General features: G+C 37.8%; 1 protein-coding gene across 1 annotated transcript; it reads right to left on the bottom strand.

Moving 5' to 3' along the window:
• Nucleotides 1-1,442: 1,442 nt before the first annotated feature.
• STRADB (STE20 related adaptor beta) lies at nt 1,443-7,089 on the bottom strand. Its single transcript, XM_054380975.1, has 11 exons — nt 7,054-7,089; nt 6,671-6,751; nt 6,202-6,301; nt 5,513-5,634; nt 4,990-5,098; nt 4,350-4,473; nt 3,652-3,823; nt 3,145-3,249; nt 2,700-2,929; nt 2,033-2,075; nt 1,443-1,592 (listed from the first exon to the last, which is right to left on the bottom strand). The coding sequence occupies exons 1-11, from the start codon at nt 7,063-7,065 to the stop codon at nt 1,443-1,445; spliced, it is 1,248 nt and encodes a 415-aa protein (XP_054236950.1). The 5' UTR covers nt 7,066-7,089.
• Between the last annotated feature and the right edge of the window lie 8,495 nt (nt 7,090-15,584).

Genomic DNA, 15,584 nt, shown 5'->3' with positions numbered 1-15,584 from the left:
TTAATCTAAAATTTCACGTATTAGGTTTTGAAATATAGAGCTTTCTTCACAGTATAATGAGTAATATCATAATACATAAAATTCTAAATGACCACATAAGTCTGCCTCAGGCTTGTGTTTTGGTCATTTAGTCTTCCAGGCTCTGTAGTGAAGCTGCTGGCAAAACTAATGTTCTCAAGGCTGGTTGCAGGCTGGCTCAGCTGTGGAGACTTAAAGTGAAATACTGTTTAGGTTGAAAATTTAAAATATATCCATGTGATGCCTATTTACACATTTTTACTAAAGTCAGAACTTGTATCAGTAAAGTACTAGTGACTTGGGGACGTAACTTTTTCTAAAATACGATTAAAAATATGCAGCTCATTTTAAAAGAAGCTGCTTTTGTTCAGTTTGAGTTGCCTGGTATATTATGAGAGAACTTACTGAATTGAGAGAAGAAAGGCAATTTTTCATGGGACTTAGAAAATAAGTATTCACTAGGATGATCCTAGAGGGTTTATTAGGTTCACTTTATGGCTGAATCTACCCATTTAACTGTGGCTTGCAGAAGAGGCTTGTTTGCCAGCATCATTACCAGTGAAGCTTGGTGCATGTTGCCTGTTCTTTTAAGAAAACAGTATTAGGCTCTGGTAGATCCTGGTGGTGAATAGGAATACAGTAAAAATAGTACATAAAGTACAGTAACTTTAGATTATTTAATATGATTCTTTGAAATTAACCCGTACCTGTTACAACTTGAGACTTACTTTGCATAGCTCTTCAGGTTAATTGCTTAAAATGCCGCAACAATAAAATGGAGATGGTAAAAGCGCAAATTTCTACTAAGAATGCATGCAAATGCAAGAGCACAAATCACATTTTCAGTAGTGTAACCTCTTTGGGAAACACACAGTACTAAAACTGCATGAAAAATGATGCATAGGTAACTTTTGGCAAGTATGACAGTGTGTTAAGTGAGAAAAATGCCTTTTGGGATGTATGAAAAGAGAAAAATGTTTATTTGCACCAGCAGCTAATTCATGCAGTTTCAAAATCAAACTTGGATGATTTCTTCTTACTAAAATAATCTGTATGATAATGAAAAGACAAGTAAGGTCACTGACAAAACCCAAGATTGAATTCAGAAACTCACATGGACTGCAGCAATATAAACTCAAACTACAGTATAGACTGAGATTACAGCAGAAACTCTCTCTTAAATATTTTGAAGACCGAGGTAAGCATTCGGCCATTCTCTATATGCATTTTTCCTTAGAAAGTAAGGCACGCTGCGCTTTGTGATGCCCACAGATAAAGTAGTTAATGAAATATGGCCACTTCAAGGGCATTTTCAAGTATACTTTGTCTAATTGTATTTTAACCATACAAACTAAAGCAGCAAATACAAGTCACATTTTCCTTCCTTGAAGCACAGGAGAGGTATGATTTTTTTCTCTATTTATTTAGAATTCCCAAACTGTATCATTGTGATTTGCAGTTATCTGTCCAACTTCAGTCCCAACTACTGTTGAGGGTAGTGGCGAGAACTCTGATCTGTTATTTTGAATAGGTGGTAAGAGAGACAGTAGAGAATTCTGTGTTTGTTCTTTTATCTAGAAAGAAAAAAAAATTAAAACAGGGCTGCACAAAAGGCTCCATAAATTTGCATTTGACTTTGTTAAAAGCATGTGAAATTAGAGCCATGTTCTTGCATGTTAACAGTATTGAAAATAACACAATAAAGGCTTTAGTATTGCTCACTCTAGAGTAAGTTGAAATAGTACTTCAAGACTAATTACATTAGCTATACGGTTATTCTGCTTGAAAATAGTATTTTTAACCATTATTATGCTGACTTAAGTTAAACCAACTTTATCAAAGAGAAAAATGGGTTACCGTTATGATTCCTATACTCTATCAATACCATTTCCTTACAAAAAACCAAACCAATCCTGCTGTTTCAGGGTGTTTAACTTAATTATTTTGTAATCCAACTCTAATATTTTGTATCTTATTTATAGTTGTGTCATTTAACAAAATATAGTAAACTCACCTCTTTGAAGAACGTATGCGAAAGCAAACTGCTCGCTGATGGCCTGTATCACAAAATGAACAATATAATTATGTTTGAGATAGTAAAATACAGCTCTTGAAAAATGGGCCAGACTGACAAATCTATTCAAACTCTGTGGTATTTCATCCACAGGACAAATGTGAAGCATGAGAAAAGCAGCACACAATTCCTACATTCTATGACTTAGATTTATTTAGTAGCATCTTCACTACAAATTATTTTTAAAGGGCTCTTTTTCCACTTTTCTGCTTAGCAAGGAATTTAATTCTTTATTCAGAAGAGACATAATACTGAAAAAAATATTTTTCAGATTTTGGTGGGTTTTTTTGGGATTTGTTTTGTTTTTTTCCTTTCACAAAGTACACATTTAAAAATGAATTCTACTTGTTACAAAGTATCTTCATATTACAAGAATTTCAGGGGTTAGACAACTTTAAAAGTATTAAAATTGTAGAAGTGTTAAAGTTCCTTTAACAGACAAGATAATTGTTAAATTTTAAACCCAAAGGTAAGTATAGTGTTTTGCATGGTACATCTGGTCTGAGATACTGTCTTTAACACAGTTCAAGTAATTACTGTAACCTAAATTGTGGACTATACTTGGTCTTAGATTGAAGCAACAGAAAATTAGTTTCGACCAGGTTACCTTTTCTCAGGGTCCTGCTGCAAGCAAAGCTCTACCAAGTTGTGGAAAGCAGGTGAAAATGTTTTGGAAAATGGAATTTGTAGCCTTTCACTGGTCATAGTTCGTGTCATGCTCTCACCAATTCCAGAATCAACACCTGATGGGGAATTCTTCATCCTGGATTCCCCATGGGAAAAAGTATTTATATCCCAAGGACAATATGTGGGACCTTTCAGCTTTTGCAGCAGCATCTAGTAAAAAGGAATAGCAGTGTAAGAGCTCAACAGCTATCCAGACCTGCTCAGGCTAATCTGTGAAACTCCAGGAACAGAAGGACAATTTGGTCTAGAAAAAAGCATGCATATTTGAAATAATAAAAAGTAGTGACAATTTCAGCAGTAATAGCATTGGTTTATCCAAGTAAAACAAAAAAGCTCAGAGTTTGTTAAAAAGCTTAGCATCATACCTGAGTGCGAGGCATATCTTGAAATGGAACATGTCCATTGGCTAATTCACATGCTGTAATTCCCACACTGTAGATGTCAGACTTCATGTTATACCCAGACAAATCCTGCGAGAAGAAGAAAACTCTACTGGATCACTGATGCCATTGAGCAGTGGTGACAAAAATACAAGCGTTTGTTTCAAGGCAAGATTCTAATACCCTGTAATCTAGATGAGATTGAAGCAATTAAATTGTGAAACCTCAGGCTTTGTGCAGAAATCTGGTGTTGGTACTGAAGAGAAGTTTTAGAATCTGCAGTAGTTTCCAGGAAGGTCAGGTAAAGAGGTTTAGTACAGCACCACTTTACTAACAGCTGTAAAACCAGTTTTACAAATTCAGTACATCTATGTCTTCTTAGAAGTTGCAGTTCAACAGCTTCCACTGCACTTCTACAAACAGATTTAAGTTAGAAGTTGAATATTTACAGTAACTTTGACTAGGAAAAATTAAGTATAAATTAACACTAACCTGTCTCAGTAGTTCAGGACTCAGCCAAGGAAGCACCGATGTACTAAACTGGGGGAAATCATATACCACCTTTGATTTTTGTCCATTGTTAACTAAACTGTAGAGGTTGTTTAAGCCAGAGAGAGAAACCAGCCCATCCCCTGAAATCAGAATGTGGCTAGCTTTAATATTCCTGTAACATAAAGTGGTAAATTTTAGTTACAAGAATTACTTAAAGAAAACTAGACTAGAATGGCTTTTATATTTCATTGACATAGCAAGATGTTAGTGTACAGTTCTATTTAGCACATTTTCATGTTCTTCACTTACTATGGGTCGACTTTTTAATACAGGCCCAAGAGAGAGGAGAGATGACCAGCAAGAAAAAAAATTCCAGAAATTGGAGAAGGGCCCTCCTTCCCTCCACAGCTGGTAAAGGAAACCGATGTGTACACCCGATTCTTTTCTGCCTCAGTGAGACAAAACCAGATGTGTAATCCCTGTAACAATGGGCTTTAAATAATGTATCAATGCTGGTTTTGTTAAGCTTCTGCAGACTTGGTTCTGCTGTATTACTGAAGAACATTGCATTTGCACTGTCTGACATAACATATATAGAAAAAGGGAAGAGATAACAAGCTGAAAATTAGTTTTGAAGTGAAACTAAATTCTTAAACTGGATGCTGTAATATGATTCTTACCTATTGACATTCTCCTACCTGTGAACATAGCCATTCTGGTGCATGTAATTTAATCCTCTGATTGCACCAAACAGAATGTTCCCTATCAAAGCTTCACTCATTCCTTCAGGAAAGTAAGTCTTCAGCAGGTGTCTAGCTGAACCTGAAAGTGGAAAAAAAATTGCTAAGCCTAACAAGCCTTGTTAAATTACTTGTCTATGCTTGCTTCATTGTATACCTTCCTCAAGAGCAGTGCTCTCATCTTTATATTGACCATGGTACATCAAGAACAGTTACATGGATGGAACTGATAACATCCATTAGGCAAAAATCAGTGTCAAGTTATGCTTCTGTTAACCGAAAATGTATGCCAAACCTGTATTCAACCTAGATAAGTTTTCTGTTGGTGAACTTAAAAGTTATATAAAGTAAAATTCTTCCCCCAGTTACTGTTCCTTGCTTGGTAGGTGTTAGGACGAAGCACAATTTAATGCAGTTTGAATACAATTCTTCACTGGGGAGGAAGATTATGTACAGAAGACTTCTCTCAGCAAATGACTTAAGGTTTGTTTTTTCTACAAGACAGGAAATGCCTAAAATAAAATCTCTAATGGACCATGTGGTCCAAATTGTATCAGCACTTCTTCCCTACTCTAAAATTGCAGTTACCAGTTCTTACCATAAGCCATGAATGGGGAGATGACCCAAAGCCAACTACCAGCTGTAAACACTGTCCAAAGCGTCATTATGTTGGGATGCTGGAAAAAGTGGGATAAAACCACCTCATTCTATGGAATGAAATGAAAGTGGATGTGTTAACCACAAGACAACAGTCTTAATAAAAGTCAGTAATCAGTAGAAAGAACCGTTCTCTGTGTATTTATACAAAGTTGCAGGTTACCTGTCTATAATTACATTTGTCCGAAGCAAATCTAGATTGCTCAAAGTCCAAAGTTTTGGTGTTAAATACAGAGTTTCAAAGAAAAAAAAAATTACAGAATTACAGAAGTATCTCTAAAACACTTGTCAGCTGTTTTCCTTCAGAAAGCAACTCTCAGATTTACACATGCCTTGTATTTGTATCGTACTCCTTTGGAGGAAAAACATGAATGAAATGACTCACTACAAAGACAAAAGCTACCGCTATTTAGTAATCTCCTATGTATTCATCACCATCTTGTGCATAAATGCTGTTTCTTTACCTGTAAAGCTTTCAGATGCTCTTCAGAGCAATCTTCTAGGTCTGTGATCCTTACAGCAACTTGCATGCCTGTAGGTGTATGTCGTGCAAGGTAGACTGAAGTTAAGTTGTTGAACTTCCTTCCTGAAACCATTAACATTACCAATTATAATAATACACTGCATTTTTTTCATCTACAGAATAATTTTACAGACTTAAAATTGCAGTTAATAACCAGTATGTTTCTTTAAGAATGTCTAGAACTTAAATAGTTGCAGCAAAATATATCCAGCAAATTAGCCAAAGAATAGCTCTTCTAATTTCAGAACAACTAAAATGGTTTAAACATTTGTCCTTACCAATTGTACATATAAACAAAAAACACTTTTAACATGCATATTAACACACACACAGGCATACACAGTAGGATTCAGTGCAGCCATCCTTAGAACAACCAATTCAGGTAGCTAAGTGACAAGACATGATTGTTATTTAATGCTGTATTTGTTGCACCATACCACATTTGTCTTATCCATTAAAATAAGTGATTACTGAAACAAACAGTATTCTGCACTTTTCTCAACTAACACAAGAATCGTTCTAGTCAGCTGAAAATACATTTTCAAACTCATATTTACTGCAGTTAGCAATAACCTATTGAGAGCATGAGCCTACAGGAACAAGAAATATTTTAAGGTAGACTTAGGTTACCTATTTCCAGCTGGAGTTCATAGTGAGAGACATTAGAAGTGCACAATACCATTTCATTCTTTCCTGTAGATGGGGGAATCCAGGCTAGAGCAGAATCAGCCTAACAGTGAGGAAAAACAGTTCCCAAAATGACTAATTTAAAAATATTTATGTGTTTTAAGAATTTACATGTTTAAAATTAACACAGCAATATAATTAATTTGAATGCTAATATCAAGTACTTAAGCTGGTGCTTTTACCATTGCATTACTTTTATGAGTTCTGATTGTGTGTGTGGGTTTAAAAAATGGTATGAGATTAGAAGTAATGCTTAGTTACCTATAGTCTAATTCCAAAGTGCAAGCCTGTAAGTGCTGTGATTATTTTTGCTGTTAACATTTTAAGAAGTACCCTCTGATGAAATTATTTTGAATATGTATCAGCTTTGTGTTTTATACAGTGCCAGTTAATATTTCTATTCAGTTCTTACCAGACATTCATGGATGCTACTCTGGGATAGCTCTTCTGGTCCAATTGGTTCAACTGGTGTACGTAGAATGCAGGAACAGTCCTTGACAACAGAAACCAGTGAATGTTAGTGACACTTGCAGCAATTTATTACACATGGCAGTGGGAAAACATCAAAAGTAGCCCCTATAAGCAGGAGTTCAGAAAGTTTTCTGCTACAAATCAGTGAAGCAATAGGTTAAAAAACATGGCAAGAGAAGAGATACTAAACAGCCTCCTTCACTGAAAGTTGATACAGCAAAGTTTAAATACGTCAGCACTGTGGAAATCAAGAAACAGGTTTCAGCAGAAGGTATGGCTGAGTAACGAGGTACAACTGCCAAAGATTTTTAAATATAAACTTACCAAACAAGACATGGAACCACTTTAGATCAGAGAAAAAGTCACACACACCCATTTATTCTAGAGAAATTAAAATACAAATGTAAGATTATACATAAACCTGTGATAAATAGAAGTCTCTTTGCTCACAACTGTGAGGCATTCCTCTCAACACACATAAAAAGAAACCCCCAAACTACAGCTCTGGGAAAGTCTGCTTCTGTTTAGCCTTTAAGCAGCATGTGGATTTCAAAGTCCATTCTGAGGATATGCAATATATATTCCAACTGAAGTTTTGTTTTTTCAATTCATGGGTTTAGAGATCTTATTACCACTTCGAACAAGCAATTTAATTCCAAGTTAGCTGCATAAGTGCAGAATGTAAAAAGGAACAGATTCATGAATCTCTGGCACTTTGTAGGAAAAGAAGTAATTGTCTGTTGTTTAAAAGGAGCACAGCTGTGCTAGTCAGATCTCAGATCAGCTGTGTGCAGCTGAACTAGCTCACAAAAAAAGCAAGCCATAAGTGCACTTTACATTTCACAGTTGAGAGAGGAAATACTATTGTATAAGATTGGAGTAAAAAAATCAACCAACCAACCCCCACAAAACCAAACAAAAACCCACAACAAATCCACCACCAAACAAACAAAAAACCCCAAAGGAACAGAACCAAATCAGGTAATTTTCATTTTACTTAGGCTACAGAATCAGCATTCAAACTTCCTCACAGATGAGCCAATCTGAAAGCCAGTGAGGAAAGAGACATTACTGTTTATAGAAGCCTATGTCTAAGTCTTTAGAAGCATATCCAAGCTTCTAAAGCATAGAGTGGTACTAGCTAATTTACTTTAGCTACAAGAAAGTCTTCTACCATAATGAATCCTACTTAGTGACTGATTTAAGTCAGCTACGTAAGGTAGTTAAGGACATTAACATTACATATTAACATCTAATTATTGCTTGGAAGTTAAAAAGGGTGAAGCACTATATCAGGAACTGATAATTTTATTTATCAAGGAGCTTGATCGTATGCCACGTTTAAATTATGCATGCTATTTTATCAAGGCAACAAGCTCCCACCACCCTATCCACTACTATGTATCTGAAGCCACTCCTAATCCTTAATATTTCTACCCTGAAAATCTGCTCAAAGAAATACTGCAATTCCTTATTAAAGATTAAAAACTCAGACAAACATAGATCCTTAATAGGTATCGGGCACCTTCAGAGGATCAGGACTTGACTTACCCAACTTCACTGAGGAAGTCTGTGGCAGAGTAGGAAAAAAGAAAACCCAGCAGGTGCTTCAAGATACTGGCCAGCACTGTAATGGGTACAGGATCCTTCTCCTACCTGGAAAGGAGACACTTCGTTCTGTTATACGAGATAATTTATTCTATTGCATGGAATATGAAATATGAATATGAAGAATAATGTCGTAATAACTATGCTACACTGAAGTCAGACCATCGTAGATTTTTTTCAAAAGGGTATTGCCAGCCAACAGAAACATCCATGATCCACATTTGTTCAAATAACATTACAAACGTTAAGATTTTTATTTTTTTTTATATAGTTTAACATTTTTCCACTTTCGCATCATGTCCCTACGTTTGTTTTTTTTTTGTTTCCACATTTTTCCTTCTGTATCGCAGGTGGTTCTTTTGTACTTTAATGACAGTGTTGCACAGTTGAACTGACACTTCATTCCAGCTTAACTAATAGCTTCGGATGCAGCACGCAATGCAGGGAAGATAAATAGAAAAACGTGCCTGTACCGCGAAAGCACGATGCTGGCGCTGGGTTGCAGGTCCTGCTTCAGTGCTTGAAGTGACTGAAGCGGTTCTCAAACGTGTATCTTGAGTTAAGTGATCCGTCCGTGACATAGGTAACGGGATGTCAGAAAACGACGCCCCACGGACTGTCCCAGGAGAGCTCCTCCCTTCTCCGTTAAACTTGTACCTTGCCTTTCCCCGGTGCCCCCTCCTCCTTCCGCGCCAGACGGCCGTTACCGGCGTCCCTGCCTCCCTCTAGCCCCCGCGGCAGCACGGGCAAGGCTGCGCCCCTGCCAGAACGACGGCTTCGGCGCCGATCCCTACTGCCGACTCCGGAGCTCAGCGTGCGCCGCTCCCCACTCCCCGGCCTGCTTGGCTTCGCCCGCAGCAAAGCTAAGGGCACAGCTGGCCCAAAGTCCCGGCGACCCAGGCACGGCCAGGAAGCCTTGCAGGGAGGCAGCGCCCGCGCCTCCCCCGCGCCGCTTGAGGCCACGGTCAGGGCCGGCGCGGCCGCCGAGCCGAACCGCCAGCCCACAGACCCGCCCACAGCCCCTGCGGAACCGCTGGGGCGGGTGGAGGGGGCCCGGCGCATTGTGGGGCATGTCATTAGAGCAGGCGGTCCCTGGGCGCCGCGCAGCGAGTTGGGGGCTGTAGTTCTGGGGTGGGAGCTGGGCGGATACGATTGGGGTCCTTCCTCAGTCGAGGCTTTATTTAAGTGCGGGGCTGCCGCCCGTTTCGGGCGGCGGTGGCAAGCAGGAGGGCCGGAGGAAACGCGGGGCGGGTAAGAGGAGCCGTGCACTGATGCGGGGTGGTTCTGTCTTCTCGGGTTATTTAGCGAGCGCCCCGTCTTTGTTCATCATGTTAACCCTTTCGGGACAGCGTCTTTTCTTGCTTGGGGCCGGTCCCCACTGAGGCGCGGTGCCACTCAGACTCTCCTGGGGCACCCGCTATCCCTGCCGCAGGCTGCTGAGGCGCACCGGGCCGCGGCAGGCGTGTGGCGGCCTCCGTGCGGTTGGCTGGCGCGGGAGCGCGGGCTCAGCATGAGGCACTGCCCTGGGCCGGCTGCGGGGGCTGTCTTGTCCCGTGCGGCGTACTCTGAGCGGAAGGCAGACAAACAATTCTCCTCCCTTCCTTGTGCTGTAGCAGACGATGCTCTCTTGGCGATGATAATGCTGATACTGTGCTAAGCTTTTACCCGTGCGGTGTATGTGCTTAGATTGCAATCAAGCGCTAGGCTCTGGCTGCGAATGGTATCTCTGTCTGCAGGCTTGCGGGTTGGTGTGACCTTCAGTGTGCTCGAGAGTTCCTTCCTGCGTTAGAAGTACCCATAGTCGTATGGGCTGTAGCGGGAGGGCTCTGTCACGGCTCTTAGAAAGCAAAGCTTGATGAGGTTTCAGTTGTGGCCCTGCTTATATATGGATTTGAGGCCAAGGAGGTTTTGGCTTCTGTCAGCTTTTAAATCACATTACAATTCTGATCAGGTGATTAAATTGTAGTAAGAGTGTCAGCAAAATACTTACATTCTTTCAACTGTCCTAGTGAGAAAGTGTTATGTGGGAGTTGTATTTATGTATTTTTATTTATTTAATACAATCTTCAATTGTAGGCTGTTTCATGGGTGCATATTTTTGGCTCTGTTTCCAATTGTTGGCTGATTGTGAGAGTCTAATGCAAATAGTAAATATAACTTTTCGTGCAAGGTTGTAAGGCAAGACAGTCAATGTTAAGATTGCTTTAGGATACTCTATCTTTCAAAAGATGTATTTCTGAGTAAAAATAGGTAGACCTCTCTAATTACAACCCTGAAGCTAAAATTGAAAAAATATTCGAGTAGTTGAAATTTTCAACTCGCTAGTAGTGGTGTCATCTGTTAGAGTGGTATCAATTTATCAAATTTCTCTATGAGTATCTCAAAGGGTGACTTAAAGAGTAGGATGTGGAAAATGAGAGATGTCTGTTGGTGGTTTGCCTCTAACAGAGGGCATGTTGGGAGTGCTGTCTTTCAGGAAGGATAAACGATTCACTGACTGGGTTTCCAAGAAGATGAAAAAATAGCATTTTCACTGAGATGCTTATAAAAGAGATGACATATCCTTTTATCTAGTTAGGTTGCTAGTGATACTTGGACAACTGAGTCGTATAGATCAGTCTGGTTTAATCTAATAAATACAAAATTGTAACTGTTAAAATGGGGTATATATTAAACCACTAAAGCGGGTTCAGTTATGCATTAACTTGAAAGCCTGAGATTTCAGTTAAGTTCACTTCAAATATACTTTATAGAGAAGAAGCTTCAATTCTAAAAGAACCCTGTAACAATCTTAATAATGAAGTAGCAGCACAGTATTTTCCTCAAGCATATATTGCATTTTTATACTCTCCAACCAATAAATATGCAATTCATGACAGTTCTTTTATTCTTTGAAAACAGATTATTTGCCCTCTTATAATATTGCTTACACGTAGATATTATTTCTTGCATGTAGACATGTATACCTTTTTTTTTTCTGGAAAAAAGTTATGCATTTACAGAAAATAATTGGGAATTAAAAAAATTTGATATGAGTATTTAGGTAGCATTTATAGTTTCAGATGAAGTTTGACCTCATTCAAGCATATGCTATTTTCACACTGTGTACTAGGGGTGATATAGACAACCTCCAAGCATGCAGAACATAAAATCTGAATTATCAAACTGTGATATTCAATAGTATATGTGTATACATATATTGTGGCTTTAAGTATATGTGTATATATGTGTTTATACATGTACATATATATGCATATGTATGCATATACATATATATACGTGCATTTAAGAGGTAGTTTTGCTGTTTAAGGAAAATATGATTTATTATAAACGACAAGGAGAAAAATTAGTCTAGCTTGGTGTAGCTCTGGATAATTGGGATGAAGGAACCATTGTGGTTAGCTCTAGGACTCCCTTGGTTTTTATCATCCTCTAAGAGACGTCTTCCATCTTCCTCTCTGAAGCCTTACTGCTGTCCCAAATGAAAAACAATCCAGGAAATGTGTGGGGTTTCAATTTTTTTCTCACCGTTCCTTTCTTATACTGTAATATTTATGGTTGAAGGTCTGAGACAGGTTTGCTTATGATTATTACGCTTCTTATAAGGATTGTGTTGGCATACTCTGAGATTTATTTTTTTCCTTACACAAGAGAAACATGAGCACTAAGTAGGCTTCTGTAGGGACAGTAATGGCTGAAAATAGCAGGTGTTAGGTACACAGCACGTGTTGTGATAGACAAAGTTTGTGTTAGCATAGATTTAGTTTTCCGTATATAGTCCTTTGTTGTTCATCTCATGCTATGCAGTGTTGAAGGGTTTGGCCTCTGCCTCTGAGCAGTAGTCCCAGGAATGTTTTGGCAGCAATTCAGCCTAGTCGTGTTTCCTATAAGAACAGAACTGTTTCCTTAGCTTTGAAATGCAAAATAGTGTGCATTGTTATTAGCTGGCTTGACATCATTCTGATTTTAGTGATGCAAAAAGTACTGTGTTAATGACTTGATGTAATTTTTGTAATTCTTACTAAATTGTGTATTTGCATAACAATACAGTTCAGCACCCCAGAATAATTCAGTTGGCTTCCTTTTGGAAAATGAGTGTTGCCTTCCCTTAATCAAGTTAGGATATTGTTTGTTGAAATTATGTTTATTGTGTTCTGGTGTCTTGCATCATGTAATTGTACAGAGGAGCAGATCTAGTTTAGTCTTTCCAAGAGCTCATGAGGAGTCAACTGCTCTCACCAAGAAGGATAACAGCAGGAATAACAGGATATTTACATTTGAGCTTGAATGTTGGGAAAGTAGATGCCAATATTTTGGATAAGTTTTAAACTTTTTATGCACAAAGAAATTACATACATTAGTTTGTGGTTTCCAGTTGTGAAAGCAACTCACTTCACCTTTCTGATAATTAAAATTTGAATTTGAGTTCTCTAGTAGTAGAATGTCTTCAGAATTACATTCAGAATAAGGTGGCACAACTGTCTTTTTGCATCCATCTTGAATTGTTAAAAGTAGTGGTTCCAAATATAAGAACAATTATTAATATGTTACAGCTGTTACAACTTTTCTAAGGCTTTAATGAATATTACTTTTGCAAGTTAAACTACTGACTCACTCAAAGAAAAATTTAATAAAATCTGTTGTGTGGTCAGAAGAACTCCTTTTTGTCTCTTTGCTACTAAGATAAAACCGTACTTCAACATTTTAGTGGTTTAATGGAAAATGTATGTTTCCTCTTTTTTTTTTTTAAAGCTATACACTGTGACATCTTACCACTTACAAGAAATACACATCAGCTGTCTTCTAATACTTTTAACGTATTTTTCTATCTTATTTTTTGTTGGCTATGCTACAATTTTTGTACAGTTTGGAACACTGATAAGCAGTTAGACTGTTGCTTGAGTCCTGAGAGATAGCCTTCCACACTTCTTAGACTATTTCTTGGTATGAATGTGCTCCAGCATTGCCTTTCTTCCTGAGTTTCATTTTCCATGCAGATAATCTAGCAAACCTCAGAGCAATTTGGATTCTGGGGGCAGATGCAAAAGGCCTAGGAGTAGTTCTCACTTCTGCAAGAGGTCTGTCTTTTCAGAAGCGTGCTGTATGTGCTCCTGGTTTTATCGTAGTATTTCAAGCCATGTGATAGCTGAACTACGAAACTCACTTCCTGGAATAAAATTTAATTTACAGAGCACAGAAATGCACAGATTGAGGTAGATAGGTATGTATGTATACAAAATGTCTGATATTTCCATTTATCTTGAGCCTACCTTAAAGCAAGCCTTTGGATAGCACCACTCCTACATGTAGGCCATTCTTGAATACTTTAATTCTCCTTGGTTTTTCCATGTTCAATTAACCTATTTGTAAAAGACTCAAACATCAATGGCACTTTATCATGAGGGATAAAACTGATAAGCAGTGCATATGTGTGGCATTAATATAGTAAATTGAACATGGAAATAATCTTTATAAATAAAGATTAAAAGTAATACCTGATAAAGTTCTAACTTTAGGCATGGGCATTGGATATGTCTTTCTGTGTGGTTTTACAACTTTAATTTCTGGACCATGTTTTTATAGCATGGTCATGTATTTTAAGGCCATGTTGTAAACTGTATGGGTTTTATCCAAGTGTGTTTAATTAGAGTTGCAACTATCTGAAAAACTCTCTGAAATTGTTTTATAGCTGCAGAGCAAAAGAGTTATGGGGTGACTTGCAGGGCATTAGCTGTTTGAATTTTTCCAGAGAAGTTCCCCATGGCACACTTAAGCACCGGAAATGTGCACATTAATTTTTTTATGCTGTTTGCTTATATAGCAAAGTTGTCAAAGGTTTTACAAATGAGGTTGCCCTTTCAGTTGGATATCTTGATGTTGGCCTGACACTCTAGACAACTTTGATCCAAATTTTTTTGTTGGTTGGTTTGTTGTTTTTTTGGTTTTGTTGGCTGAACTGAGACTGTGACCCGCAATGAATAGTGTTCAGATTGGCACTGCTTAGAAAAGAGAGGAAGTAGTATTCATTTTTACTTTAGGAAAACTGAAAGGAAAAAGATACAATCAGAGCTGTAAAGAAACTGTCCTATGCTGCTGGATTTTGTCTCGCTCTATAGTGACTCTTTATTACAAGGTAAAATCATATTTGTGTGGTTCTCCAGCAGTCTTAAGTGTCTTGCTGCTGTATTGTGTTGTTTTAGAGGTGATGGAGGGTATGTATGTGTGTGTAGTTAATGCTTTTCAGCAATCCATTTAAAAAACAGCTTCTTGAAGAAAAAATACAGACTAGTGTTAGATGCAGCTATGCATTCAGATAGAAATTGTTTCTGGAATCTGTTTTATTGTTTTTAATATATGCCCAATATAGATGATAATTAAAACTGGTAAATAAAGTACATATGTAAAGAATTAAGTGTGAAAGCAAGAAGGTACTGCCCACAAGTATAAGCATATATTAATGGAAGAATGTTCTCTTTCTTATCTCCTGCCAAGGTCTACAAGCAGATGAACTGGCAGGCTCTAGGCTTTCATTAAAAAGCTCCTGTATTGTCCGTTTTGATCTCATCGAATGAGAAGTTGCTACAGACTGTGAGACAAATCTGTTGTTGTTGGGTGTGGTGATGGGAGGTCTTAGGGAAAGTCAGAGCAAATTTGATTTCAATAGAATTTTGGTTTTACCGAGTGAAGGAGGAGGGTAAATGAGACTTTTGTTCTCTTTCACTTCATATTTCTCTGTCATCTAGGACTACTCTTGTATTTCATATAAAAGATGATTGAATACTTTAGTCAGGCAAGCAGCAGAATTTTTTACTTTATTAAGCTATTTTGATATGTTAATTAGTTCATGGTAGTTTCATTTATGGTTTAAGTGAGTCTCTGGTGAAGAGGAAGCAGGTTTTGTCATGACCTCCAAAGTAAAGCTCATATGGATCCAATTTTTAATTAACTGACTTCTGAAAGGGAAAAGGTTAAAACAAACAGTCTTATAAAACATTTTAACAATGAAAATGCTAAAAAAGGTGGTTTTGAAATCCTGCCTTTAGAATCCATTGCTTTAAACATAGTAGCCTGAAGAAAACTTGTTAGTTGGAGCTGCTGTCTTTTAGAGTAAAAGGGAAATGCCTCATTTCAGTGAATGAAACTGTCATATGCTAAATATTATATGGAAGAGGTGGAATGGTAGAGATGAGTAATTGACAGAGTCACTGCTGAAGGTGAGATGTTATGTCTGCAGGGAAAAGGCATGT

Source organism: Indicator indicator, chromosome 5 (genome assembly GCF_027791375.1).
Source record: "Indicator indicator isolate 239-I01 chromosome 5, UM_Iind_1.1, whole genome shotgun sequence".
In the NCBI taxonomy this organism is placed as follows: domain Eukaryota; kingdom Metazoa; phylum Chordata; class Aves; order Piciformes; family Indicatoridae; genus Indicator; species Indicator indicator.
This window is presented reverse-complemented; position numbering and strand designations above follow the sequence as displayed.